Here is a 27,718-nt window from a genome sequence, read left to right on the forward strand (position 1 = left end):
AATTGCATATTGACGACCGCCAACACGCGCAAATTTAACTATATGTGTAGAAGCCGCATAATTATGGTTTCACGGCTGCATGCGGCCGTACGTCCGCAGGTTTGCCACCCATGACCTAATCGAAATAAGGATGAGCAAGTCTGCACCTGCTACTTATGGGAAATGCTAAATACTAGTCAGAGCTCGAGGTTACCGGGCCACCATCTAACACGATGGTTCTTATACTCGACGCCCAGCTACTCTCCTGCTATTATGTACAATGGACGATTTACAAGCCTGTCGCAGGATGTACCAATTCAAAATGTCTGACATATCGCGGCAGTTTCCTCGAGAACCATTACAGACAGATATCGCAACCTGAATAGATGTTAACTCCACCCTGTTCTACTCTAAAAGGGACCAAAAAGTCCATTATTATACATTAAGGACAAAACTCAACTGCTTCCTTTCCTTTCCATTACCATCCATTGAGGAGGAGAAACATTTGCTTATGAATTCACAAAAGGAATGCAATTAACAAGCTGCGTAAAGTTGATATGAACATTGCACAATATTGAGCATACGGTCAACTTGTTTTGAACCGGAAACTGGACTATTTATTGTGATTAGCTAGTCATCGGTCAATTGTAATGCGGATCTGGTACACTCCAGTACACCCCATCCGAGCGGTACACACTTCAAAAATTATATTACAACCTACGGCAGGGGCGGGCAGCTTCTCCAGTCGGTGGGCCGAATATAGGAAAAGTAAGTACTTGGGGGCCGGATTGCTGAATCGATACATTATTCGCCCATTTATCCACACATACAGGAAATAATTTGTATTTAATGAATGTGTATTTTAGCGACAGCAATGTTACTTCTAAGCCATTTCTCGCCGATAATGACGAAGGCAATATGGATTTTAGAACAACATTGTCATACAGGCGCCGCCATGTCTGCTTCTCTCTGACCACTTAACACACGGTGCTGATGTCTGTGTTATTCGTGGTGTTTGTTGACTATTATCGTCATTCACACAAGGCCGATATTCCTTATTTTTGATTCCGTATCTGCCGACTTGTAGCACGGCTTACTTCTAGGCTTTTTGTAAGGTACCGCTTACGCGGATGAGACGGCGAGGAGGAGCCTAGATGAACCTCCAATTCGGGAGTCGACCTCGGTCGGACTCGAACCCACAGCCCATTGGTGTTGTTGGTGCGGATTATACTACTACGCTATCTCGCCACATACACGGTGCAATCCTTAATTAAGATTTCAAGGCGTTCGATAAGCCCGGTCCCCCAAATTTACCAAGATATCAATTCATTAGGGTTGAGTACATGGTAAATGCCGATAATGCAAGTCTTCTCGCTTCGACGAACATACGCGTCAGCTCTACTCTCGCACGCCGTGCAGTGCACACTGCACACACACGTGTATAATCACATACCGTCACTAAGATTTGACGTTTAAGCGAGTGGGGAATATCGGCAGACTGGGGCGGCGGGCCGCATTATCATGTAAGACGGGAAACTGTCCGCTGGCCGGATCCTGCCCGCGGTCCGTATGTTGCTCGCCCCTGACCTAGGACCTCGGGTTTACAATACACCGGATTGAAGAGCCCCGGCTTAAATGATCAGGACCATATCACAAACTAGCGAGGCCTAGACCCTGATTAACCCTACTAATTTTAAGTCGGCTGCTTCGATACTCCATCATGCGATCTATGCCACGTATGCCGGAGAACGTGGATAACTTTCACCTCGCATGCCCAAAATGCGATAGTCATTGATCGTTTATGACTGATTTGTTTTTTTTTTATTTGAACTTACAATTCACTACACATAAGCTTTTGGTGCGGCAAGAACATCTGTGAAGTCTCGTTTAGTTAGTCCTAGCCAACAATACGATAAATTAACCCATTTGTAATCAATTGACATGTGATACTAAATTTTGGCAGTGGCGCACCAAACTGATAAGTTGATAAGCGCCACATTGTTTCATCAATTATTAACAATATTAAAAAAATTCAGGTACGAACTTTAACGAAGCGCTTCTCAAAGCTGTTGATGTTCTGGGGACATCGGAACGCAGAAGTGACGTATTAACGACCATTATCGCCCTGACGGACGGTGCCCCGACGGTGGGAGTCACAAGTGAAACGGCTATTCGAAAAAATGTCAAGGCGCGCATCAATGGAACTCTCACATTGTTCTGCATCGGATTCGGACACGATTTGGACCACGATTTTCTCAAGAAGTTGTCTAATGACAATGACGGCGTCGCCAGGTAAACTACCGGCGTGAAACATCCACAACGTAACATAGCTATCGACAAAACCCAGATAACACTCGGGTTCAAGAATACAACATATCCAATATCGATCATCGTGCGACTGAAAGTACCAGTTCAAAATATTATTTTCGTTTTCTCGTATAAATGGGATTTAAATTACGTATCGATGATAGCGTAGTCGGGTGTGTTAAAGAGCCTACGAATAACAAGACGAATTTCAGATATAATTTATCGAGCCTGCATGCATAGAGAATGAGAAGTGTTAGGTGGCTGGCCAATCTGTTATTGTCCATGTCTTGATGTCAATTATTAGTTTCTATACGTTCCCACTCTCCGGTCTACCAGCACTACACGCTAGATCAAATAAGGGAGGAACCCAAAATGTCAGAAACCCTGTCAAAATGCAAGTTATAATCCTATCACTGAATTCACGGGACCGCCCTTACCATCAATTCTATAGTTTATCGTCATTTGGTGATTCGAAATATAGTAGCAATGTGCAGTCGATACGCGCCTAGAAACATACAGCAGACTGAAGCGGGTATGGCAGTGCTGGGGTATTTGTTAATCATCACTCAACTGTCACTCACGAAGCAATGCCATTTATTGGTGTATGAATACCGGATAAAACCACTTCGTAATTTCGTTACAGAAAGATTTATCCGGACTCCGACGCAGATCTTCAATTGGAAGGCTTCTTCCAAGAAGTGGCCACGCCATTATTACTCAATGTTAATATCCGCTACATTGGTATGGACATCGGAGGCGTCAGCAAATCCAAAGTCGATAGATACTTCAAAGGCTCCGAAATAGTTGTTGTTGGAACCAAGCTTGGTCGTGAGTATATGAATACATACTGGTTTTGCAGGGCTGTAAGAGCACTTTGTCATCTCTCTTGAAACATTGGTGTTGGGAACACATAGAGTTACCAAACAAACTGCTGGGGGACCTCATACATCACAGACTACCTCGTCTTTTACGGGTAATTTCGTCACTAACCTTCATGCATATTGCATATGGTCCGAAAAATGACAAACACCCGTTCCGCTAAAATCTGTATTACGCAATTCGCGAACAAGCCGGAATAGATAACGTCGAACCCTGCACTTATTCGTTTTTTTGCTATTGGATTCCTACGCGACAAAATTGCGAGTGTAAATGTGATGAAAAATCAGTATGCAATCAGTATGCAGTATGCAAAAGATAATAATATCGCTTACATCAGCGGTGGCCAACCTTTTCGGCCAACGGCCCACATGAGATTTGCGAACTATTGCACGAGCCAGTTGATTGTTGATGTCAAAATCAGACTCATAAAATCAATAATAATTATGTAATGAAAACTAGGTGTTCATTGTCGTCCTAGCCGCGCGAAGCGAGAAATTGTTACAAATTTCATGAATGATTCCGGTCAATAATAATGTTACTTGCTCATGTTGCTGGTCGCCTCTGTATGTTGCTTGACTCATTAGGCAACGACGCTTGGACATATCAATATCAAAGATTTCGGTGAACATGCGTCATCATTTTGTGCAAAGGTTTCATCCCCGACGATCTTTCTGTGAGTGCAGACGCGTAGTCGCATGTTATGGACGACACGTTCCCTCATACTTTCGAACATAGTTAAACTCAATTCTGTAGATTGGGCGTGTTTTTACTTTTTACGAGGTGACACCAATACTGAAAGCAAGAAATTCAGTGACAATAAATCACGCGAAGTGCTAAGAAAAATATCAAGTCAAATACATCTGGCACGAAATATTCTACTTTATGATCATCCGCGTAAGCGGTGTCTTACAAAAAGCCTAGAGGTGGGTCGTGCTATAAGTCGGCAGTTACGGAAAATAATGAACAATATCGGCCGGGTGTAAATGACCATAGTAGTCGACAAACACCATGGATATCACAAACAAACAAACTTTATGATTATATTCAAAGATCTGCGAAAAATGTGCTCGGCCCCTGGCTACGCCAATACGACGGAAATGATATTGAAGTCATCAACATCCCAATTTTCCCGTTCAGGCTAATCATATTTTGGTTAGCCTTACCAGTTATATATTATAATTAATTTCGCGACTTATCTCGCTGGCCACTCAAACCCATTTCGCGGGCCACACTTGGCCGCTCCTGGCTTACATATATATCAGGTCAAACTGAAAGATGTAAATTATTTTGTGAGAGACAGCGCAAATTTCGAATTAGTATTCGTTCACGGACACTTTATTCTCCCTTTGTCGGTCTCAATTGTACCTCGGGGTAGTTCAGGTTGCAATTATAAGACTATTAGGCGTCAGCCATTTCGGCGCCTCGACATACCGAAGGTTCGGTCAACATACCGCGGTCATTTTGGGGCAAGGTTGTATCACCACAGATCTTTCTGGCAGCGCACCTCGTGGAGTCACATTTTGGCATGCACTTCTTATGTGCCAGTGTGTCTATAGGCACAGAAATGGCCAGTGCCGAGTAACCGGTGTCTACTGGTGCCGCGTCTGTTGGTTTCATGTCCTAAAACAACCATCCAAATGGCTTATAGCATATTGCGAATATACTATTGAGCAGAGGTGGTCAAAGTAGCCAAGGAAGCTACTCAAGTAGAAGTAGAAGTAGCGACGAAAAAAATCTACTCAAGTACGAGTAGAAGTACTTCTTTCATAAGCAACCTAAAACTACTTGAAGTAGAAGTAGAATTGACTGACTTTAAATTTACTCAAGTAAGTAAGTAGTTTTGAAAACAATCGTAGTTCGTTCGCATGGACTGTCAAAAGCTGCAAATTGAGGTATGCGGAAGGCGTAGAGAGCTTGATTCATATTGATGCATCTCAGGAGGTGTCAATTTACGACAGAATAAGCAGTCGTCCACATCATGCGATTTAAATGATAGTATTGACATGGAAAGCGTTACAAATTCTTTGTTTACTCGAGCACCCCGTTCTGGAGAATATCTTGGCATGGCGCCCTCCCCCATATTATAAGGTCCCTAGCTCAGTCGAAGAGCAATACGGAGAAGTTGTGACGGATACGGCTTCAACACTTTGCGCGATTAGTATACGTTAATTAAAAGTATGGCAGATCGTAGAAATGTCATTTAGTGTATAGCTTTATTTTCGGAAAATATAAGGCATTACTACACTTGCTTTTATACTTCTACATGGATGTTTTCCAGACAAAAGAACTGAAATTATGATTAGAACTCAACGTATAATACTTGTAATTGAAAGAATAATACAAATACTACTCCTAAAAACCGGAAAGTATATTTCATGTCTTTTGTCCAGAAAGTTTCGACGGTGGTCTGCTAAAACAGGTCTAAGGTTAAAAAAAAAGTCAAAGTCCACTTTTCCAGATTAGGACACGTAATGGGCTGCCAGGTATAGTAGGTTATTGCTAGATTGCGAAACGATAGTTTCAAACGTCATGGCGGGCCATACGTATTGTGATGAAATATTTGGTATTGGCGACAATGCGGTGTGAACGGAACCACGCAACCCGGTATCTAAATTATGTTCAGCGATACTTTCGTTTAAACCTATTTCTCACACCATATCTACCATGCGCGAGGCGCAACAAAAATTCTGGGTATAACATGACTTTTATGAAAATTAAATATTTGTACTGCGTGAAAACAGCCCTGAAATTCCTAAGGCCGTCTTTCTTAATGGGGGAATAAACTACTTCTACTTGACAAACTGAAAATACCGAAAAGTAAGCAAGTAGTTAACAACATATTACGAAGTAGAAGTAGTGAAAAAAAGATCTACTTGTCTAAATACCAGAAGTAGAGGAAAACTACTTGAGTACTTCGAAGAAGTAGAAGTACTTCGTTACTGACCACCTCTGCTATTGGGTTCTGTAATAATTGCGAATAAATATTATTATCATATCGTGCGACCCGCGACCCGGCTCGAGATTTCCCAAAAACATGTGATAATGCGAAGTGCCTGATAGCAACCTTGGCTTGAAGTGACAATGGGTCATGCGCAAACAGTGCTCAGAAATATTTTTAATCTATACTGCGTTCAGCTCTGGAATTTTAGTATATTATTTAATAAATTGCGCTCATTTATTTGATATCCAAGATGAACGAGCGTATGAGACGAAAACACGTTATTTTAGGTAAACGTGGGCTGACCAAATCGTATGCCTTATCTGCTTCGGAGCTGCTGCTTTTAGAAAGAAATACAGTGTAAAGTCGATAATGAGAGATCACAAAATACTCAGAGACCGGGAGTTTTCTTACAGGAATAAATTGATTAGGCAACCCAACTGTTCATCGAATCTCATCACCTAATGAATCAAATCACCAAATCAATGTAAATGAACAAACCTAAACCATACCATCCACACAGGGAGGTCAGAATTTGCAAACGATCATAGAATAACCCACGGCAAATTTCACCCTATATGGACTCATTAGTCGCTTCTATGCGTTGCCAACATCAGGTGTGGCTCATAATACAAAATGAATATCGAGCGCTAAACATAATAAATCTATTTGCTATTTTCGATTTTTGTCATTCATGTTTATTCAGTGTGGTATAAGCAAATATGTCCCTCGTACTGGTTAGACAGCAAAAACGGACGGAAAACTGCCGCTTTACCAATTAAGATTTGATGACCCAGTATTAGACGAAATCATCAACTTCTTTTTGATTCTTGTAATCGCTGTGTTATTGTTGCATCGAATATCGTCGTCTAAAGGCTGCTGCACACTGGTTCTCGCGACACGACAAAACGAGAGAATCGCGCCTGTCTGTGACAAAACCATGCACACCGCGTCGCCAGACTCCGCAACAAAGCGTCGGCGAGCGGGCTGCGCAACTCGCCGACAAAGTTGAAAAATTCCAACTTTGTCGCGAGTTGCGGGCTCAGTCGCAGTAGAAAATAAGCACGCGCTCTTATTTCGACGGTGCTGTTGCAATCTTTTCTAGTCGTTCAACTTCCTAATTTAACATTCTCGTGTACCAGATGCGTAATTTATCTTGGGATTGACTCAGGGCGCTGTATGATATCCAACAAGCCCAGAAAAAGAATGATTCAACCTCAAGTTGATAACTTAAAGATGAATGAACGAAGTGAAGATATATTTGATAATTAGATTACTATATGTTCCCAATACAAGATGAATAACAGAGAACATGACCCCTAGCCCGCCAATGCCACTGAAATGCTTGACATTACGAAAGTACCGGTAGGCCAAGAAGAGTAGGCCCCGGTAGGCCTATATATCATAAACATATCTGATTGATGGACTAAGTCAGGGCATTTCAAGGATTAGACACCTTCTTGTATATATTCTTTGTATCTTCGGTACTGTATATTGTGAATCTGCGTCTTGAGTTGAAATAATAAACTGAGTTTTCGAATTTGAGAATATTTTAGTGGCACTATGGTGTAATCCTTATCAAAATTCGGGGCATCAGCAAAATGCTGTCAGGACACATAGAAAACTCATTTATGTGTAGGAAGTATCTTGATATGTCCATCAATAGTAATAACCAAGAACCTATACTGTTACGAAATCATTAAGCTGGTACAGAACAGATAGGCCTACGTTACGACTCGGTGTCCCAAAGTGCAGCGGAACGCAACTACTGCGATCGTGAGTGCGACACGATCGGGGAATTACCTGTTTTAGTCGTGTCGCAAAGCCAGTGTGCAGCTATAGAATGTAAACATGGAATGGCAGCGACCGATTTTGCAGGTTCGTTCCGCTTCACTGAAGCTTTACTCAGACTTATTTTACGGCAGCTACTGTAGGATTTATGGCAATCCAAAAGTTGTCTTCCAGAGCTCAGAACTTACTGAATCTGGTCTTGATCGAAAGCTACTGTTGCACTGATTCCGAAAATATCAATCAAAATACGATCAGGCTCCGTACTTAGATGATAAATCACCCTCAACATCTAAAATCTGCATTGTTCAGAATAATCGAATGAACGCAAAACAATGACCACAACAATGACCCATTGCGGCTCTTCGATTGTTCGGACAATGCCGATAATTCAGACTTGAAGGGCGAATTCTAAGCGGTCCAGTGCCTGATCATATTTTCATTTACATTTTCGGATTCAGTGTGACAGTAGCTTTCGATCAATACCAGATTCAGTAAGTTCTGAGCTCTGGAAGACAACTTTTGGATTGCCATAAATCCTACAGTAGCTGCCGTAAAATATGTCTGAGTAAAGCTTCAGTGAAGCGGAACGAAGCTTCAAAATCGGTCGCTGCCATTCCACGTTTACATTCTATAGTGCAGCAGCCTTAATGATCAAAGTTATGGCAACATGTTACGGACAATACCGAACGTCTTTATCAGAGGTGGTCAGTAACGAAGTACTTCTACTTTTTGAAGTACTTGAAGTAGATTTTTCCTACTCACACTACTTTTTAAGTAGTTATGATTTTAGACTACTTCTACTTTTACTTGACGGTTTTCAGTTTTGTAGGCAAACATAAGCGTAGAATATATACTTACTTAATTACTTGTGAACCACAACTCCTAGTTTTATTTGAGTAGAAATTCCGGCGTTACTTCTACTTCTACTTGAGTAGCGACGGTGACTACATCGACCACCTCCGGGGCGGAATTACAAAACAACTACCGCACTGCGGAATCAACGTTTACCGTCACAATTCGAGAGAAGCGGACAATCGCGATTACAAAACCCTCAATAACGATATCCTCGAGAGCATTTTTACCGATGAAATTGACTTACCGCAAAACGTAGGGATCGAGAGAAAACGTGAACGATCTGCGTCACGAACGTCACTATCCGCGAAGTTCGGTATTACAAAACTGAAATTAGCGCAGATTTCTCGCGTTAACTTACCGCCTAGCTTCTAGCTGGCGGAGTTGAATCCGCGCTGGAAATTACTGCTTTTCGAACTGCAAAATCTTAATATTCTACTTCAATATAGTAAAGAAGTGAGGCAGTAATCGATCTAAAAGGGCATGTCATGTAAGTTACCCAATTGGGTCATATTTCATAGGCCTAAAACTGTTAGTAAAATTAAGCGAATTAAGGCAGTGGCGATATATAACACTTATGAATCGAATTCACATGCGGACCAGTAAGTGCGGGGACTGAGTAGACTACCTCACGCCGTTTAAGGCCTGTATGAATATAACGGGGACTTGAGTTCTATGTCGGAAGCATGATTTTATTTTAAATTATAGATTACTAACTTCGGTAGGTTAGTAATCTATTGTCAAATAGATTAGTTTAATATCCATTTTTTAACTTTGGCTAGCATATCGTGTATGGTCGCTACCGAACGGTAGCATTCAATCCGATTCGGTAGGCCTATAAAGTCGTTGCTAATTACGATCAGAGCCATGTTTCCAGAATGTTATACATGTATTGCTCCAACTGTATCTTCACACGTAATTAAAACTCAATGTACGCGTGATACCTGACGCAACGGTCTAAAGCAGACAAGCGATAATGTAGGCTACCGTACGCCTGTAATTTTGTTCTCTTCAGAGCAAATATCACAAACAATTAAGGTATTTCCATTTCCCTGTTTGTGAAAGATTATCGTAGCTAGATTACAAATGGTTACTGACCAGTGACCACAGCATTATAAGCCCTCATTTGATGTCATCTTTTACTGAGATCGCCGACTTGGCGAAATCACAAATTAGCGCGTTGATTGCCAAACGTTGTGTTGCGTCTGGAATTACGAGAGTTTACGTGAGTTCAAAGCGCTCTTGCGTGAGTTGGCCGCAAATTGTTTTGAAATACCAATTTTTACATTATGCGGTAATCGCATTCGAGAGAGCTCGTTACCGCTGACGGAGATTCCGATTTACCGCATTGTTTTGTAATGTCTAATGTCCCCCCTGGTGGGCCTTTCCTATATTTACTATGATCAAAATATTGGGAAATATGTGATTTGTAGGGCATATATAAATTATACACGTTCACAAATATGTTCTGGCGAGTGTACGCATTGGATCATTCTACAATCCGTCATGAATTGATTTAGAATCTTACAACATTCCGTACCTGATATCCTGTCACAGGCACGACTATCGAAGCACAAGTTACGGGAACAAGCCAGGATGGCAAAGTCGAATACAGTGCGGTAGGCCGAGAGATTGAGAATGATTTCAGTCATTCCGAAGAAGACACGGGCCCTTTCAGCAACTTCATCGAACGATTGTGGGCGTATTACACCATTAACGGATTGCTTGACAACACAGTATTGGCAGATACCAAGGTACGAAAGGGCATGGGAAATTTTCGTGAGTCCACTTAATGATAGGCGAGTTTTTATGTGTCTACGTGAACCACATTCAGGGGTGTGGATGTATACACTGTTTCAAGTAATAGTATAACAGTACATTAGTATATATGATTTCGCCTAACAGCGTTCATTACATTTGTTATGCAGGCGGAGCGGGACATTATCACGGCTAAAGTTATCAGACTCGCGCTGAAGTACAATTTTGTCACCCCATTCACTTCGATGGTCGTGGTTTTACCGGAAAATGAAATAACTACAACATCAGGTGATTTCAAAAAGCATTACGGAATGCCGTTTAGATGGGTGCGTGAGGTAAATAGGCTGTATCAGTGATGGAAACATATATAGGTCGCGATCCCAAACGGGGTCGCCTTAAATTTTTCTCGGGTTGCGATAACTCACGATATTCAATTTATTACCGATAAAACGGATGTTTTTCGTTCTAGTTGGAATATATAGCTCTGTTTTGCGTACAGCTTGCTTCGTCGTGTCACAATGAATCCATTGTGTTGCAGTCATCAAAATCCGAAGAGTTGCGACGAGGCACGAGCCGCACATCACTCTTAACTCTGTAAAAGTTTTGTAGCAGGACAGAGCCACTCCAAATCGATTCGACTTCTACTTGTCTTTTCATTTTATCGCAATTTTGTGGTGCTTCTAAATCAGTGGTTCTTAACCTTTTTTCCTCCAGCGCCCCCTTTCAAAAATTATCTTGCTCCAGCGCCCCCAACCTCATATTGTAAGGAATGTAATAAATACAATGAGTAAGAGGGAGGGCCGTAACAGCACTTCGTCAACTCCCTAAAAACGATTGCCTTGGGCACCCATAGCGTGATAAACCAAACTTCTGAGGGCTTCGCCCCCAAGAACCCCGTAACGTGATTTTGATGGTCAGCAAAGTTTTTGTGGCCTGGTCGCCCAAGGTACCAAAATTTTCTATAATGCATGAATGAATAGGTGGTATTTACATATATAAGCCGCTATAAACTTTTTATCCTCTCAGCCCACGATATCAGATTTACCAGTAGCGCTGAGTGAGCTGTTGTATGGGAAAATAAAGGGCACGTAATCAATAATTAAACATATTTGGGCGTGCCCGTGGGTACAATTAATTCGTTACTAGGGACGTAACAGCACTTCGTCAGCCCCCCAAAAACGATGGTCTTGGGCTCCCATCGGGTGATACACCCAACTTCTGGGGTCGTCGCCCCCAGACCCCCCTTCTGCTATCCGCTATTTGCTGATACTAGTTATCTACATTGGGTGTCCACTGTCCATTTACTGATCCAGCTATTCTCATCTAGACGCGCGAAGCGCGAAAATTTTCAATAATTAATGATTGAATGGGTCAATATAATCGGGAATTGCATGTATATTGATATCAATTTTTATGCTCTCTCTTCTCACGTAAACAGATTTACCGATAGAGCTGAATGATGTGTGATTGAAAAGGTAGGACCCCTCAATAATAATTATACATCTTCGGGCGTATACCCGTTGGCAGGAACGAAACGGCACTTCGTCAGGCCCGCCGAAAAAACTTGGGTCTTGGGCTCCCGTATGGTGATAAACCGACCGCCCCCATCACGTTGTTCGCTTTTGCCACGAAATCAGCTGTACTGTTAGCGAGCCAGTGCGAAGCGCGAAAACTTTCGATAATTCATGATAAAATCGGTCAGTAAGATCGGAAATTGCATATATATTGCTATCAATTCCTTGTCCTCTCTGCTCACGTTACCAGATTTACCGGCAGAGCTGAGTGAGGTGCCATGTTCCCTCTAAGCTGCGCACGTCCGCAGTGCTGACACGGTCTCTGCGCACAGAAAATCTACGTTGCGCACAACAAATCCGAAGTTATGACCTTTTTTAGCCGTTACGCACTGTTGTCCAAGGGTCTGCGCAGTGAGTTGTTGAGTGTGCACCGACTCATCAAAACGTAGAGCGAACATTGTGAGGTGTCTTGAAAACTGTAACTAATAATTAAACATATTCGGGCCGGCGAACCCGTTGGTATGACTTCGTTGCATGATGTTATTTCGTGACCTCCTGTCTGCTATATCAAAAAATATAGAATCGCCCAACATGATATCGCCCAACATGATATCGCCCAACAGGAATATCTAGTTTTAGATATCCCTGCCGCCCAATCGTACTAAACTAAAAGACGCACACGATTTCAAATTGATATTTCTTCACTGGCATATATTTTTTTCCCGCCAGATGGAATTCCTCTTCTGGGGTTCAGAATGCCCAAGACAGGAACATTCGGTGCCAGTCATTTAGGCGCCCATGGACAATTAAACCTATATGTCTTTTGTAGGCTATATATAACGAAGTTTTCGGTGTTAATTTGCTCTGAATTGAGGATATGTCCTACCACCACATCATCTACTGCGAAGCCATTTTTCTCCAGCGCCCCCCATACCGCCCCCTGAGCCCAGCGCCACCCATTTTGCCCCCAGAGCGTTTCCGCCTCCTTCAAAATCGCCAGCGCCCCTTGGGGGGCGCTGGAGGCAAAGTTAAGAACCACTGTTCTAAATGATGAAATTATTGTTAAACTGAAAAACTGAACGGACCCCTTATGATAATTTTGCTTTGTTTGTGCCACCTCTGTTATTTCGACTCACATAGAATCGTGATTGGATAATTTCGGCAAGCGACATCGCTGCGAACCCTCTCTCCGAACTTGTCATAAAACGGCACGCCATAAACTGTCTCCTACAATCAACTGGCATCAGCAGAGTCTTTGTACGATTACTTAGACAAGTGACATCATTCCAAAATCGCCTTTTTTCTAATTTCCCAGCCAGTTCAACCGTGCCCCCGATCCCAATATGCCTGCGGCGAGGGCAAGATGCAAGACCGGAATACGGTTTCCCTCCAATTCGGTGTCCCTATATCTTTGAGGGGTCAAGACAAGACAGGGATGCACCACCGCGAAGACAATCTCCGACATCGCAAAGACGCTATTCATCCCCGCCAAGACGCTATTCATCCCCGCCAAGACAATATCAATACCCGCAAACAATATCTCCGCCATCGCAAAGACGATATCAACCCAGCCAAGCACGGAGCGTGGGCGTGCCTTATTCGAGCTGGGGGTATGCCAACCTGTTCGGAGGGCCACAACCAACGTTCGATCCTGTATCTCTATATTATCGAAGCTTTCGTCCAGGTAAGCATCCGGATTTGAACTATTAAATCTTATTCAAAGCGTCATTATCTGTGACGGTATTGCCGGCTTTCCGGCCGTTTAGGACACGGCAAATCGATTATTCGAGACTCCAGTAGTGAAAATGAAGAATTGAAACTAAATTCTTCGTTGATAAAATATTAATCTATAGGTGTGAAGGCGTACATTTTCGTTACTGAAGTATCATTAGAAATCACACTCCACTCAGAATCGATTACCGGAATTGTTGTGCCAAGCCCCGATGCTGGAATAAACTTACAAGGCGTTATATCCCCAATGGAAATGTTTTGTCACGAACCGTAATTTGCTATTGCAATTCCCCGTATATTAGATGCTTTTCACTATATGAAATTAACATCGTGGGCCATAACCCCGGTGGTTTCTGATTATATCTTGAAGTTTCACTACTGCTAACCACAAATACCTCAATATCTTTTCCAGCGCCTATAGAAGGTTAAACAAATTTCCATTGGTCTTACTGCAATGCGCTCCTAAAAATGAAATTCATTCACTATAACATTGTTAGGAAACGATTTTGACACGCTTCCTACCTCGCATAAATTGTGCACACCCTGGAATTCCGATCAGTGCCTCCTCAGCGATGACACTCTCATCTAAGTTTTCAATCATAAGTTAGTATTTGGCTATGTATATAGTAATTATAGTCAGAGGTGGTCAAATTAGACAGGAAAGATACTCAAGTAAAAGTAGAAGTAGCGACTAAAAAATCCACTCAAGTACGAGTAGAAGTACTTCTTTCATAAGCAACCTAACACTACTTGAAGTAGAAGTAGAATTTACTGACTTTAAATCTACTCAAGTAAGTGAGTAGTTGTGAAAACGATCGTAATTCGTTCGCATGAACTGTCAAAAGCTGCAAATGGCGCCTTGCGGAAGGTGTAGAGAGCTTGATTCATATTGATGCATCCCGGGAGGTGTCAATTTTTGACAGAATAAGCGGTCATCCACATCCTGGGATGTAAATGATAGTATTGATATGGAAATGTGATACCAATCCTCTGTTTACTCGAACGCGCGGTTTTAGAGAATCATGGCATGGCGCCCTAACCCATATTATAAGGCCCCTAGTTCAGTCGAAGAGCAGTACGGAGAAGTTGTGTCGCATACGGCTTTAACACTTTGCGCGATTAGTATACGTTAATTAAAAATATGGCAGATATTAAAAATGCCATATAGTGTATAGATTTACTTTCGGAAAATACAAGGCATTATTACACTTGCTTTTATACTTCAACATGGATGTTCACCAGACAAAAGAACAGAAACTATAATTAGAACTAAACGTATAAAACTCGTAATTGAAAGAAAAATACAAATACTAATTCTAAAAAGCGGAAAATATATTTCATATATTTTATCCATAAAGCTTCAACGGTGGTCTGCTAAAACAGGTCTAACGTTAAAAAAGTCGAAGTCCAATTTTCAAGATCAGGACACGTCATGAGCTGCTAGGTATGATAGGTAATTGCTAGATTGCGAAACGGTGGTTTCAAACGTTACGGGGGCCATACTTACTGTGATGAAATATTTGATATGGGTGACAATGCGGTGTGAACGGAACCACGCAGCCCGGTATCTAAATTACATTAGGCGATACTTTCTTCAAAACATATTTGTTACTCCACATCTAATTCTGGGTATTACATGACTTTTATGAAAATTAAATGTTGGTACTACGTGAAAACAGCCCCGAAATTCCTCAGGCTATGTTTCTTATTGGGAGATTAAACTACTTCTACTTTACAAACTGAAAATAGCGTAAAGCAAGTGAGTAGCTCACAAAATATTACGAAGTATAAGTTGAAGTAGCGGAAAAAAGATCTACTTGAGTAAGTACCAGAAGTAGAGGAAAACTACTTGAGTACTTCGAAAAAGTAGAAGTATATCGTTACTGACCACCTCTGATTATAGTATATATAAGTGTATAGTGTGAAAAGGAAGTAGGGTAATTCCAGCCCAAATCAACAGAATTATTTTCAAAAGATAACCCTATGGTCATGGATTTTCTTCAAATCGCACACAAAGGGAGACATTGATTGTCTGATCAGAAAAAACTTGATTTTATCAAAATCAGACAAGCCTTCAAGATTTTATCGCAATAAGTAAAATACCACTTTTTGCGTTCGTTGAACCATGTCAAAATGGCCTTTCTGAACAACTTATTTTGCAGTTATGTTTACATATAATGGGCTTGAGTTTTCGCGGGTGAATCAATGTTTTTGTGACCTCTGTTAACTGAACTTTAAATGTAAATAATAATTTGCTGGATATTCCAAAAGGTTATGGGTCAAATGAGCAGTGACAGTTGAACCCCCCAAGAAATCAGTCATGCGTGACACAATTTTCTGGGTCGCATTGTGATAAAAGGTACACTCCAAATTTATTGAGTAAGGTATCATATGAAAGCTGAGAATAAATACAATGCAGTAAAAGGAATCCCAATAGTGATTTCAAGGATATAAGCAGTTTAATAGCCTGAAAACTATGATCATGCTATTTCCCCTGTGTCTAAAGGTATTTTGGGTGGTATAATTTATACAGCTGCTTGGTTTTTGATAGGTTACGACCATCACTTGATTAAGTATATGTATTAGCTAGCACTATCCATTTCATTGCATGGTACAAGTGATATCAGACATTTAATCATACTATTATTCAGTCAAAAATACGAATACAGAGACAGCCGACTGAGTGCCTAGTTCTATGCTTCACATTACATTTCACTCTGACATCTCTGAGTAACTAATATACATAGACAGTCATGGTAAAATGATCAGTAAAAGGACAACCTTTGTGCTACACTCTGATTCCCAGGCACTGTTTATGACCTAGTACAGTGGTTCTCAACCTTTTTGTCTTCGCGGACCCCTTTTAGCCGTCACGGACCCGGGGACCATCTCAAGTTTTAGTACAAATTTATCTCAATAATCCTGCAACAGTAATCCGTCTTGTGCAAATAACAATTGTACGCTAGTGATGAACACCAACAAAATGACTTGTCCTGAAAACAACATTTTACTATACGTAGAAATTGGGTAGACTTATATCATTTCAAAGCAAAGTCTGCAGCTGCATTTCTTGAAATACGTGGTCGTGTCTTGAAAATCCGTGCCTTTGATTTGATAAAAAGATAGGAGTTGGCGGTGGTAATATAATTATGTGTAATGCTTCCGACAATACCTTTCGGTATATAATCGCAGCATATATGGCACCAAAGGAAAAATGGATTTCGTGACGAGGTTTAAATTTTAAACGACTCTTCACTAATTTGCTGCCTGACAACCTCAAATCCAAAATGTTTCGAAACCTGATTGATGTCAACCTGATTAACCCCCCGAAAATGCTTCGCGGACCCCGGTTGAGAACCACTGACCTATAAGTAGTTGAAGTATTGTTGTCATCACAATATTTGGGGATATTCTCAAAAATATTTTCTCAAGCAGAGAACTGTTCATACACTTACAAAGAATAACTCCTATGGAACCAAATCATATGTGCCTAGTGTAGTTATCAAAATTATATTTTTCAACCATATTATCGCCTCAACAATCGGTCAAATCTCATACAGGTAAATTACATAGCATACTGGTAGAGCAATCATTCACTCATTTGGCCAGTCAACACTTGCAAAACATCAAAATTTGGAAATTGATTTCACAGAATTGTGAAAACGCCCAACGAGCAAGTTTACTCAAATCTGTTCACAGATTCTCAATAAAATTCTTCCGGGAAGAGCTACATTTCCTGTACAACACCAGGGTTGTTACCATGTCACAAGCTTCCGGATCACTAGTCACTCTCACTTTTATAGTTTTGACTCAAGTCGAGTCATTTTCAATTCCCACCGTGTCAAGTAGCCCGAGTTTCAAGTCAGTGAGTAGCGGGATGATGACTCGAGTCCGACTTATCAATCCGGTTTAACCTACTTTTCCCAACTCTGCTAAAGTGATATAAAATGGCACGGATTCACAATATTGTAATTTTCCTCAGTCCTAACATTTTCTGGCCTATTTTTCAAGTATCAAGACTGATAGACGAAATACCAATAATGTGGTGAATTTACGATTCTTCAAAGTTACAATGAATTGTCTTTCTTGGCCGTCCTAGTCTCGAGTCATGAATAATGACTCGAATACAAGTCGAGTCAATACACAAATTGACTTGAGTCAGGTCATTTTAAACGTTTAAAAAATGACTCGAGTCAAGTTGAGTGACTATAGTCATTACAACCCTTTACAGCACTTCCGTTGTTACACGAATTCTTAGCTTATCACTTGCAGGTACGTTGATATTTTTTGTTAATTTGAATAGATCACAAGATTTCAGTTGCAGTTTTGTAGCTTTGTGATGATATAAAGTGGTTTGTAGTTGATGCTTGTCTCTGTTGATCAAGCTTATACTATAAAAAGTATTGCTGCAAATGTAACCCTGACATACTTCTGTACTACATTTCTAGTCAGAATGCCTACACAGCAAAAGTTTAAAATATGTAATGATATAGTTCTCATTGAAAAGTTCACAAAAGCATTCCATCGTTATGCCGGGTCAGAGTCGTCAAATCCCATGTTTTTAAATCACAGATGTGACATTGAGCTTTCAAGTTTGCAAGATAAATCTTTGCCACTTACAAAGAATAACTCCCATGAAACCAAATCATATGTGCCTAGTGTAGTTATTAAAATTATATTTTTCAACCATGCACAGCTGCTATACCGCCAGACTGTTTGAAGATTTCATTTATAGAAATGATGGTATGTAGCTAAAAAACCTATGCACGACTCACTTTATATTCCTGCTTTTTATATTTCATATTTTAGTAAGCCCTGTCCCAAGCTATTTAATATGCTTAATGAAGCATTAATCAATCATACATGTCAAGAATGTGTATAAAATATATAACCAAAAATACCTTTGGACACATGGAAAATACCTGAATATAGTTTTCTTGCTATAAGGCAGCTTGGATCCTTGAAATCACTAGTGGCATTGCTTTTATTGGACAGTGCTCATTCTTAGCTTTCATATGACATCTTACTCAATAAATTTGAAGTATACCTTTTTTCACAATTCAGCCTGGAAAAATTCATCACGCATGACTGATTTTACTTCTGCCTCACCTTTAGCCCCCCTTTTAACCCCAAGCGGATAGGTTATTATCATAATAAAAATATTCAAAATGAGTGTTAGGCTATGTACTTTCTGAAAATGTACTCCATTCCAAGCCATAGAAAAAGACTAATTTACATTAAAATTCTAAAGTTCATGTTCCAAAAATCATACCTTTTCACGGTTGACTGAGCACAAAAAGTGCTCTTTTTCAAATCCCCATAAATTCTAAACCGCTGAATGGATTTTCGCAAAATAACTTTTGTTCAGTTTGAAATATGTCTACGTTGCTGGGGAATTGCATTTGATGTTTATTTTGAAACACGTGGTTATCTGCATCAGTTGATTTGGGCTGGAATTACCCAGTAGTGGAATGTAAGTAGAAGTGAAGTCGTCCCACTAAGGCCAACTTGAGTACTCCATAAAAGCAGAAACAGTTTAATACCGAGGAGTTCTGTGTACTTAAAATACCTAATCAGCCCATTGAAGCTCATCTTTTGGGTAAACATAAACACGTAGGATGAAGATACAGTTACTGTAATAAGCAAGACGAGTAGATGTGGCCCGTGTTTTGTTGATATACCCAATTAGGGTTGACTTAATAGTTCTCCTCGCCTTGCATGGGGTAATATATTAACAGTGGCAAGCTGGGATGCATATGGATGTGCCACGATGAAAATGTGGGCGGGGATCCAGCTCCATTAATTGCGCCGGTGATTTTGGTCCAGTTTTTAATTTTACGTTATACTGGTTACAGTGCGTGACAAGTAAATACATTGTTCTCTTCTTACTCACAATCGATACCCTCAGTCGCTACAGTGAAGCCAGAGCCAGAAGTGTCTTCCCTTTGCGGAGGCGTACTGCAGGGCTCGGAGGGCACCATCAATCTGCCTTCGTTCGATTTGAATCATACTTCAACGTTCCATTGTGACTGGGAAATTGAACTACCACCCGGATCATGGATAGATTTATTCGTGGACAGAATTCAAACAACTACTGCGAAGGTTGGTTTGACTGTATAGTTCTGTGTAAGTGTTTCCGTAAATGTCTCCTGAGAAACGATGATGCTCTTTTCGACACTTGAAAACAGTCAGTGCTGTATCAATCATTTTTAGAATATTCCTCGTTGTGTATATATAGTATATGCTATATACATTGCATAGTTGATCCCGGGTCACAACGTTCCAAGTATTCAAGTGTTTCATGTTAACACAAAAACAGCATGAAAGCGTCTTATTTATCAATATCGCTCTAACTTGAATGCCACTTTCATAACGGCCAGAATTATTGGTCTACTAGTCTTCACTCTACACGCTACACGCGCACGTGTTGTACGGATTGTTTGGAGAGTGGCTTAATTGTTAATAAAAGCGTGCTACTGAAGGATAGACAGTAGATTCGCATGCTGGTTACTCTTGACTAAAGGTGTTGGTTTTTCTTTAAAATGTATATCTTAATTGCCCTAAATTTAGAAAAATATCATTTGGCTCTCACAGAATCAGAATTTATAATAAGGTGCTGCAAAATTGCCGACCAACGTGTCGCTTGCTCATCGCTCAATTTCCGTTTCTCATTGTGTCGCATGCTTAAATGTCGGGCAACCGGCGAATCAAATCTATAGTGAACTTCGATTTTGTGCCACAATGACGTCACGAATCTTCAATTGTGATGCGACAGTTGACATCGTTGTATGGCTCTTTGGGAGTTACAATTATAAATACAGGGCCGGTCAATATGACTCTTTTGACCAAGGAGAATCCCGGCCTCTGTACTACAGGGATTTCAGTATAGCTATCAGGGATACATACTTCAACTGTCCATATGCAAACCGTATATAGCCCATCCTCATCGCAATCCTAATTCCCAATATAGTTCGATTGGAGAGGGATTCACCAACATCGATCCACTTCTATTTCAATGAGAATAATTCGATTCGAAGTGGTGTCATTGAACTTAACTGTGTTACGACGCACCATTCGTCCTTTATGATCGTCGTCTCCCACCATTCGTGAATGTACGGAACTAATATAACGCATGCCCGACACGGACACGTGATTTCCAGTTCTAAAGCTTAATTTACTTAGGTGAGCTTTGAGTCCAAATCTTTAACTCCAATTGCTATCGGGATGAAACCTCATAGCTCGCATACTATCCATCTTATCCAAGGTTAACTTGTATAGTTGTGGAGATCCAGCATATGCGCATACTAACAGTTATTACCAATGTGAGTGGGACAATTTGCATACAATCCGATGAACGTTCAGATAATAGTCACAAGCGGAAGCCAAGAGATATTTGCGCACAATGGCGGAAGCTACGGACCGAAGTACTTTTCGATCACGACAAACCGCTTGAAAATCCGGATGACTTTGGATCCGACGGAAATAGAAAAAGAAGACGTCACAATCACGTACAGAAAGTGTAAGCGGAAATATGTATTCCACAGCTAAATATTATCATTAAGTCTTGATGTGAAACTCCGATTGAAATTAAAACCTTCGGCAATATAAACAATTTTATAATGCAGCTATTCGTGTGAGTATATTTGTCGGTGGAAAGAGGTCTATCAGAATAAGTGAAGGATTCATCAAAAAGATTCGAGTGTTCCAATAACGTAGGGTTACCATACGCCCTCCTTTAGCAGGATTTGGCCTCCTTTTAAGGTTGAAAATGTCCTCCGAGGACGCCTAAATGTCCTCCTTTTCGATATTTTGTGCTATTTTTAGAGAATTTTGGTTAAATAAAGGGCAAAATTCGACTGAGATAGAGTAAATCAACACTCAAGTAACGCTCCGGCGGCTATTTCGGGAGCTGAGCCGGAAAGTTGCCCTATTTTTTTAGTCAACCAACTGTTAATTTGAAAGAAAAAACTGTATTTTGGGCGCTGAGGGAGAAAGTAGACATTTTTTTAGTCAACCGACCACGAATTGAGAATAATTTACCATTTATTCCATTTCTTCAAAATTTCCCTCCGGTATTCTAAGTTAGAAAATATTGAAAAAGTGTACTCCTTTCCCGATACCAAAATATGGTAACCCTACAATAACGCAAATAGGATTTCCTTGGCCGGTTCTCTGAAAATCCCTTTTAATACAAGGAAACACAATAGTATAGTGCATCACTACATCGAAAATAATAACCACAACGGGAAACATATTATTTCAATTATAATATAATTTGGAGTAATTACGATGGATTGGAAATGTACTGGCTTTGATATGCCGTTCGCGCTAAATTATTCCGAACAAAGACCATTCAATTATGCTGGCTTGATGGGCTTGATGGCCTCTTTCATTAATTTGCAATAGGCATATTGCAAGTTACATATTGCGTGAGCGAGAGCACCTGTTTAATACCTTATATTGCGAAATTGAATTGACATGGTGATGTGCATCGCTGTCGTTTTCAGTTGTCGAGACGAATTCGAGTGAACCGACGAGCAACCCATTCAACGGGCAACCAGCTACGAGCACTTGCAGCCGTGTGATTTCCTCGGAAGGCCTCGAACAAGGAACAATCTCAAGTCCTAATTACCCAGCCGCCTACCCAGCGAACACGTTCTGCGAATGGGAATTCGTGGTCGACACGAACACGACCTTACTGAGCCTTCGATTTGTCGAAGTCGACATCGAAATCAACGAGAATGAAGCCTGCGTGTACGACCGTGTCACAGTCGATCAGAGTTCGAAATCCCAAGCTGTTTGCGGGATGAAGAGCGACTTGGCAGTTGACGTGATTCCAGAGTCCGCGAGTGTGATAGTTACGTTCAAGAGCGACAATGCCATCGAAGGAATTGGATTCGAGATGCAGTACGAATACACTGAACGATAAAATCCCTCGTTTGACGTGCTATTTCATCGACATTTTCTACCAAACATCCTCGACAGAAGACATGATGTCATGTGTGAAGCAGAGTAATCAGCTTGCTTACGACGACTATGTTATCTGCACATTAGGCCTATACTAGCGAAATGTGCTCACTCAATTTCGTCAATTTACACCACTTGAAAAAGAATAAACCAACTCTTGTATTGCAATAGTTGTAACGGTTGTAACAGGTTTCATAATTTTTCTTGATAGATGAGTGGCTGCAGGTCTACCAGAAACTTATTTGGAAGACGGTTTCCTTGAGCCGCTGGCAATATACATATATATATATATATATATAGAGAGAGAGAGTCTTTATTAATCCAACACCAAAATACATAACAAACAGACGGCAATGATGGTGGTACAGAAAATATGCATGCACATTGAACATTGCACAGTAGGCTACTCTGTATCAGATAGGCATAACCGATACCACCTTGAAGGTCAACTAGTCTGATCACACCAGCATCGAACAGGTACACTTGTCTCTATACATTCTGGCTGTAAAATGTTAGTTAAAAAATGAAAATAAAAAATTAAACGTTGGTAGCAAATGATCAATTGATCAATGAAGCAATGTCTGGCGAGGTAGCGCAACAGTGTTAATATGACGACAAGAGGTAAATAAGTAGGTCATTTTGGAATATATTATAGGGCAATTCTCTGTTGTCATAATGCATTCCAGAGGATAGGTCCTGAGTAGTCGATAGATCTCTTAGTTAGGATGCAATTGGGTGGAGGTAAGTAGATATTTCCCTTTGATGAGGATCTCGTGTAATGGGAGTGGACAATTTTAGCAGCTATGAAAAGTCACCCAACGCAGGAGGAGAACTATCCGAAAAATATTTGTGTATAGCTTTTGATACTTTAGTAGCGATATAGTTCGACAACTCGCAAAATTCGATGCTTGCGGAGTAATAGAGTTACCATACGTCCTCTTTTAGGAGGATTTGTCCTCTTTTTTTTGACTTTTTTGAAAGTGTCCTCGGAGGACGCCCAAATCTCCTCTTTTTCGAGATTTTGTCCTCTTTTGTGAGAATATTGGTAAAATTTACGGCCAATTTCGACTGAGATGCCGTAAATCAGCACCGAAGTAACGCCCTGGCGGGTATTTCGGGAGCTGAGCAGGAAAGTTGACTTTTTTTTTGGTCAACCACCTGATAATGTGTGGAAAAACTGTATTTTGAGCACTGAGCGATAGAGTTCTCTATGTTCATCCCATGATTACACTACCTGAATTTGTTTACAATTGCACGATGACAGAATCTTTCCCGACGTGCAAATAACTTTGACCTGCGCGAGTTATGGGGTCTGCGACTGATATTTTCTGATTTTGGGGTGAAAGGTAAATTTCGATCGACGTATACATTTTTCATTGTAACCTCTAGCACGAAGAAACCAGCAATCATTTGTGAGGTGTAGGGCTTGTATCAAGCTACATGACGCCACATAATTTTATTCAATATCAACCTTGAGTGGACTTTTTTCGATTCAGTTATAAAATTTAATAGAGTGGGGGCCGATAATATCATAGCGAAATCAAGCAAAGTAGTAGGAATTACTAATCACGAAGCAACAGAAATACGCCTAACTACTGAGTAATGAATATTGGTGGTATTCTATCGCTATAGCGAGTTATTTGTAAGTCGAAATGCTGATTTACGGGCAATATGTATGTACCCTCGAAAGTGCAAGTTTGAGCATAACTAACGTCAATGCCAACATATCAGCTATATATTACTTTATTTAAGGTGACAAACAAACATTCTTATTTGGCTTGGTGTAGATTAGATTATAGTATACAGTAATAACAGATGGAACATTCAAGAAATTCATCGTATGCCTCATCGACCCCCAGTTCGTGTGCCTTTGGACATCCGCGGTAGGTAGAGTTGAGTGTTGAGCCAAAAAAAGAACTGCTGTTCACGGCTGACAATTTCCAGGCCAGAGATCATTTCGCAATTTCTGATGCGTCGGTATCGCAACTCCCCTATCACAAATGACACAGGTGATAACGTTCAGTAGGCCCCTATATATATGTAATTCGTATGGACATTCATGATGCGTCCTGCATTACAGCCGCCATATGGCGTCTGTAGTTAAGTTATTGCTGCCTTCTCTGATGTGAAAGTCACCATCACAATGCTTCCATGTAAACTGGCCGTCTGATAAAAGCTACAACAGCACGCTACTAGTGTAGTGTGCCACCGCCTGAACATCATTCATTCTCTACCGAGACGATGATTAATCAGGTAATTATTAAAACGACGACCAACATCGCGCTTATATAGGATCCGTCCGGCGTCCGTGGCTGTATTGTATGCGTCAGACTTCTGTTTAGTGCTTGGTTAATTTATGTTCGTCAGAGATGGCCTTGGAAAAAAGTTTGAAGTGAGTGGAAGTGCGGTGATTGTTCGCGGCGGTGATTGTTTGCGTAGGAACGGGTCGTTATATATCCTTTGCTGTCCAGGTTGCTGCGTTTCTGTTACGCGATCGTTCTTGTATCGGCTGATGTCCGACAAAGTGGTGATATTTGTGATTCGAAACCTTGCCTGAGCGACTTTCAGCAGTGCGTACCTCTGACAGACACCGACTACGAATGCCGCTGCCCGGACGGATGCGGAGGGTTTAATTGTTCCATATGTGCAGGTATGAAGGCTGGACGCTTGTTAGCGTCGACTTTTTGTACTCTATATGAAACCTTTACCACCTACAGGCTTGTTTCTTCTGTTCAGACATGGCACCGTCCGCATGCAGCCCCAACCCCTGTCAAGGAGATTGCAAGTGCTTCGAATCGTGTAAACACGCCCGCGGTTTCTATTGCCGTAGTGACGCGGGATACTTGGGGAAGACTTGCACGATCCGTGAGTAATGAGTATATTTGCGTTGCCGTGCGTTTCGTTGATGCAATATTCGGTGTGCAACAGCTGTTCCTACGTTGCGCTGTGATCCGGACAGGATTGTCATGAGTGTCTCCGAAAGCCTCGTCAACGAGTATGATATGGGAATGGGGAACAGCTACATTTCTATTGCTCCAAGCCTGCAACAACATTCCAGAACCTCCTGCAACGGTATGGATTGGTTGGGTCGCGTCAATTCGCGTTTCGTGACTAGTATTTGACAACTTGCAGTGGCTTTTTCCACAAATGGAGCTTACGAGTTGACTATTCCTCTGCCGTTCACTGCTTGCAACACAACGTCGTTCGAGAATGGGGATAGCATCCAGTTCACGAATCAGATGTGGTTCAATCGTGATCTTGTCAACGCCGTCTTCGATATGCCGATTCCTGCCGTCGAGTTCCAGTGCACTTACAATCGGTTCTACAAACTCGTCACTTCACTTCAGCCAACGTGATTACCAGCAGCAACGAAATGATATCATTAGATCGTATTGACCGTGTTTTTTTTGTTAATTGTTTTCAGGATCAGCAATCCAGGATTAGTCACTGCGAAGAAAGACATCTTCCCGTCGATATCGCTGTGTAAAGTGCCGACATGTCCCAACGTTTGTCCAGTGATGTACCAAGTAACGCGGGGCGCTCTCTATACCGTTGGGGAGATGATCCACGTGAAGATGTCGCTAGACGTAAGTGTGCTGTAAATCCAGGAGGAGTGATGCGTGTGTACTTATCCAAGATCTCCACCGGAAGCGTGGGATGTATCATGAGTTTCATGAAATTTTAATTGAAGAGCAATAGGATTGTGTTAAAAATCAGATATCAAACGTGATCTTTATGAAATTTTGAATTGAAAAGCAATAGGATTGTGCTTTGAATCCGATGACAATAGAGAATATTTCCCAAGGGGTGTCGTCGGTTACCGTGTAGGCTACGATCTTGGAGATTTCTATATCGTGCTGTAATAATTGGGTACCCCACTAGCCCCCCCGGGATAGCTCATATCTGTGGAATTTGTGTATTGGATGTTTCGTCCTTCATCCATTGATAGGTTTGCAAGCACAACCAGGTAAAAAGTCGCGTTTTACCGGATTATTCTCGACCTTACGGTGAAAAGCGACTATTTTCTGAGTGCGTTTTTGTTTTCTCGCGCAATTTCACAATGACTTCTTTGACATCACAGTCCGGTTCGTTGACTACTGGCATCGCCGAAATGTATTTGTCCTGCTCCGGAGAGTCTGGAAGTCCCCGTCTCCTCGATATCGTCAGCGGCGGTTGTGAAGTCGAATCCGGTCTCCCGTCGATCATCCGGTCTACTTTCGAATCCGATGTCGTTTGCGCGTCGTTCCAAACGCCGCGTGCTGCTTGCAGGGAATTCTACATTCACGCTGAACTGCAATCATGTGCAGCAGAAAATCTCCAGGTAACAGTGTAGGTAGTTGTTACATAAAGAGTAATTGCATGCGAGTTTTCTGGTGATAGCAATGCCGTTCATCGAGTACGCCGCGTTGTGGCTCTGGACGAGAAAGACGAAGCGAAATGCCTGCGACTGTGCTGGGACCGATCTTCGTGATAGAGGGCTCTCGCGGAGAAGGTGCCATCAGTATCAATGGCATGGGGGATTTGGTTGTGGACGCGCTAGCGATTGGCCGTGCGTTCGAAGACGAGTCTCTTCCGCGCGAGCCCCAGTTCCGGCGACCAGCAGCACCCGTTTCCGGAGACCTGTCACTGTTGATAATAATCGCTTGCGGATTGGCTTTTCTCTTAATTTTGGTGCTTTCTTCGCTCCCGTATATCCGTTAGCGTTGCTCTTGATGCATGTCCGTTTCTGTTGCAACTATGCCATCGATCCGAATAATGAATGAGTCCCAAGACATATCGCTACTCGATGATAGCGTTCGATATTAGTGCGTGTCAGCGTTCATGGAGGATGTTGTGAATTATGAACACCAGGAATTCTCGATATTAGTGCGTGTCAGCCTTATGGGAGGATGTCGTGAATTACGAACGCTAAGAAACCTGGTTCATAACTATGTACCTTGTTCATAACTATGTAATCGCAATAACAGTGCAGTAAAACGCCCAGGTGAGCTAAGACGCCTAA

The 27,718-nt window shown here is 41.4% G+C and overlaps 2 protein-coding genes across 2 annotated transcripts in view; both read left to right on the forward strand.

Moving 5' to 3' along the window:
* The window catches only part of LOC145441077 (inter alpha-trypsin inhibitor, heavy chain 4-like), a 35,422-nt gene extending 12,538 nt beyond the window's left edge, over positions 1–22,884 (forward strand). Inside the window, exons 8-15 of the mRNA XM_080318866.1 lie at positions 2,016–2,271; positions 2,930–3,114; positions 10,304–10,500; positions 10,675–10,792; positions 13,334–13,702; positions 19,658–19,851; positions 21,112–21,268; positions 22,257–22,884. Of these exons, the coding sequence (XP_080174992.1) occupies positions 2,016–2,271; positions 2,930–3,114; positions 10,304–10,500; positions 10,675–10,792; positions 13,334–13,702; positions 19,658–19,851; positions 21,112–21,268; positions 22,257–22,678 (1,898 nt within the window). The 3' untranslated portion in view covers positions 22,679–22,884. The remainder of the gene's footprint in view (positions 1–2,015; positions 2,272–2,929; positions 3,115–10,303; positions 10,501–10,674; positions 10,793–13,333; positions 13,703–19,657; positions 19,852–21,111; positions 21,269–22,256) is intronic.
* A 2,099-nt stretch (positions 22,885–24,983) lies between these two features.
* Positions 24,984–27,490, forward strand: LOC145441075 (uncharacterized). The gene is made up of 8 exons (XM_080318851.1): positions 24,984–25,108; positions 25,188–25,366; positions 25,453–25,581; positions 25,645–25,788; positions 25,849–26,068; positions 26,141–26,303; positions 26,798–27,037; positions 27,097–27,490. Exons 1-8 carry the CDS (start codon positions 25,086–25,088, stop codon positions 27,415–27,417), a joined length of 1,419 nt encoding a protein of 472 aa, XP_080174977.1. The 5' UTR covers positions 24,984–25,085; the 3' UTR covers positions 27,418–27,490.
* The last annotated feature ends 228 nt before the right edge of the window (positions 27,491–27,718 follow it).

The sequence above is a fragment of the Botryllus schlosseri genome, chromosome 6, assembly GCF_051294905.1.
Source record: "Botryllus schlosseri isolate E-star chromosome 6, Bs_hap1, whole genome shotgun sequence".
Classification (NCBI taxonomy): domain Eukaryota; kingdom Metazoa; phylum Chordata; class Ascidiacea; order Stolidobranchia; family Styelidae; genus Botryllus; species Botryllus schlosseri.

Coding starts and splice junctions, on each gene's coding strand:
- LOC145441075 (XM_080318851.1), top strand. CDS start 25,086: ATGGCCTTGGAAAAAAGTTTGAA. Junction 25,109..25,187: donor GCCTTGGAAAAAAGTTTGAA/GTGAGTGGAAGT, acceptor TTTGCTGTCCAG/GTTGCTGCGTTTCTGTTACG. Junction 25,789..25,848: donor TTCCAGAACCTCCTGCAACG/GTATGGATTGGT, acceptor GACAACTTGCAG/TGGCTTTTTCCACAAATGGA.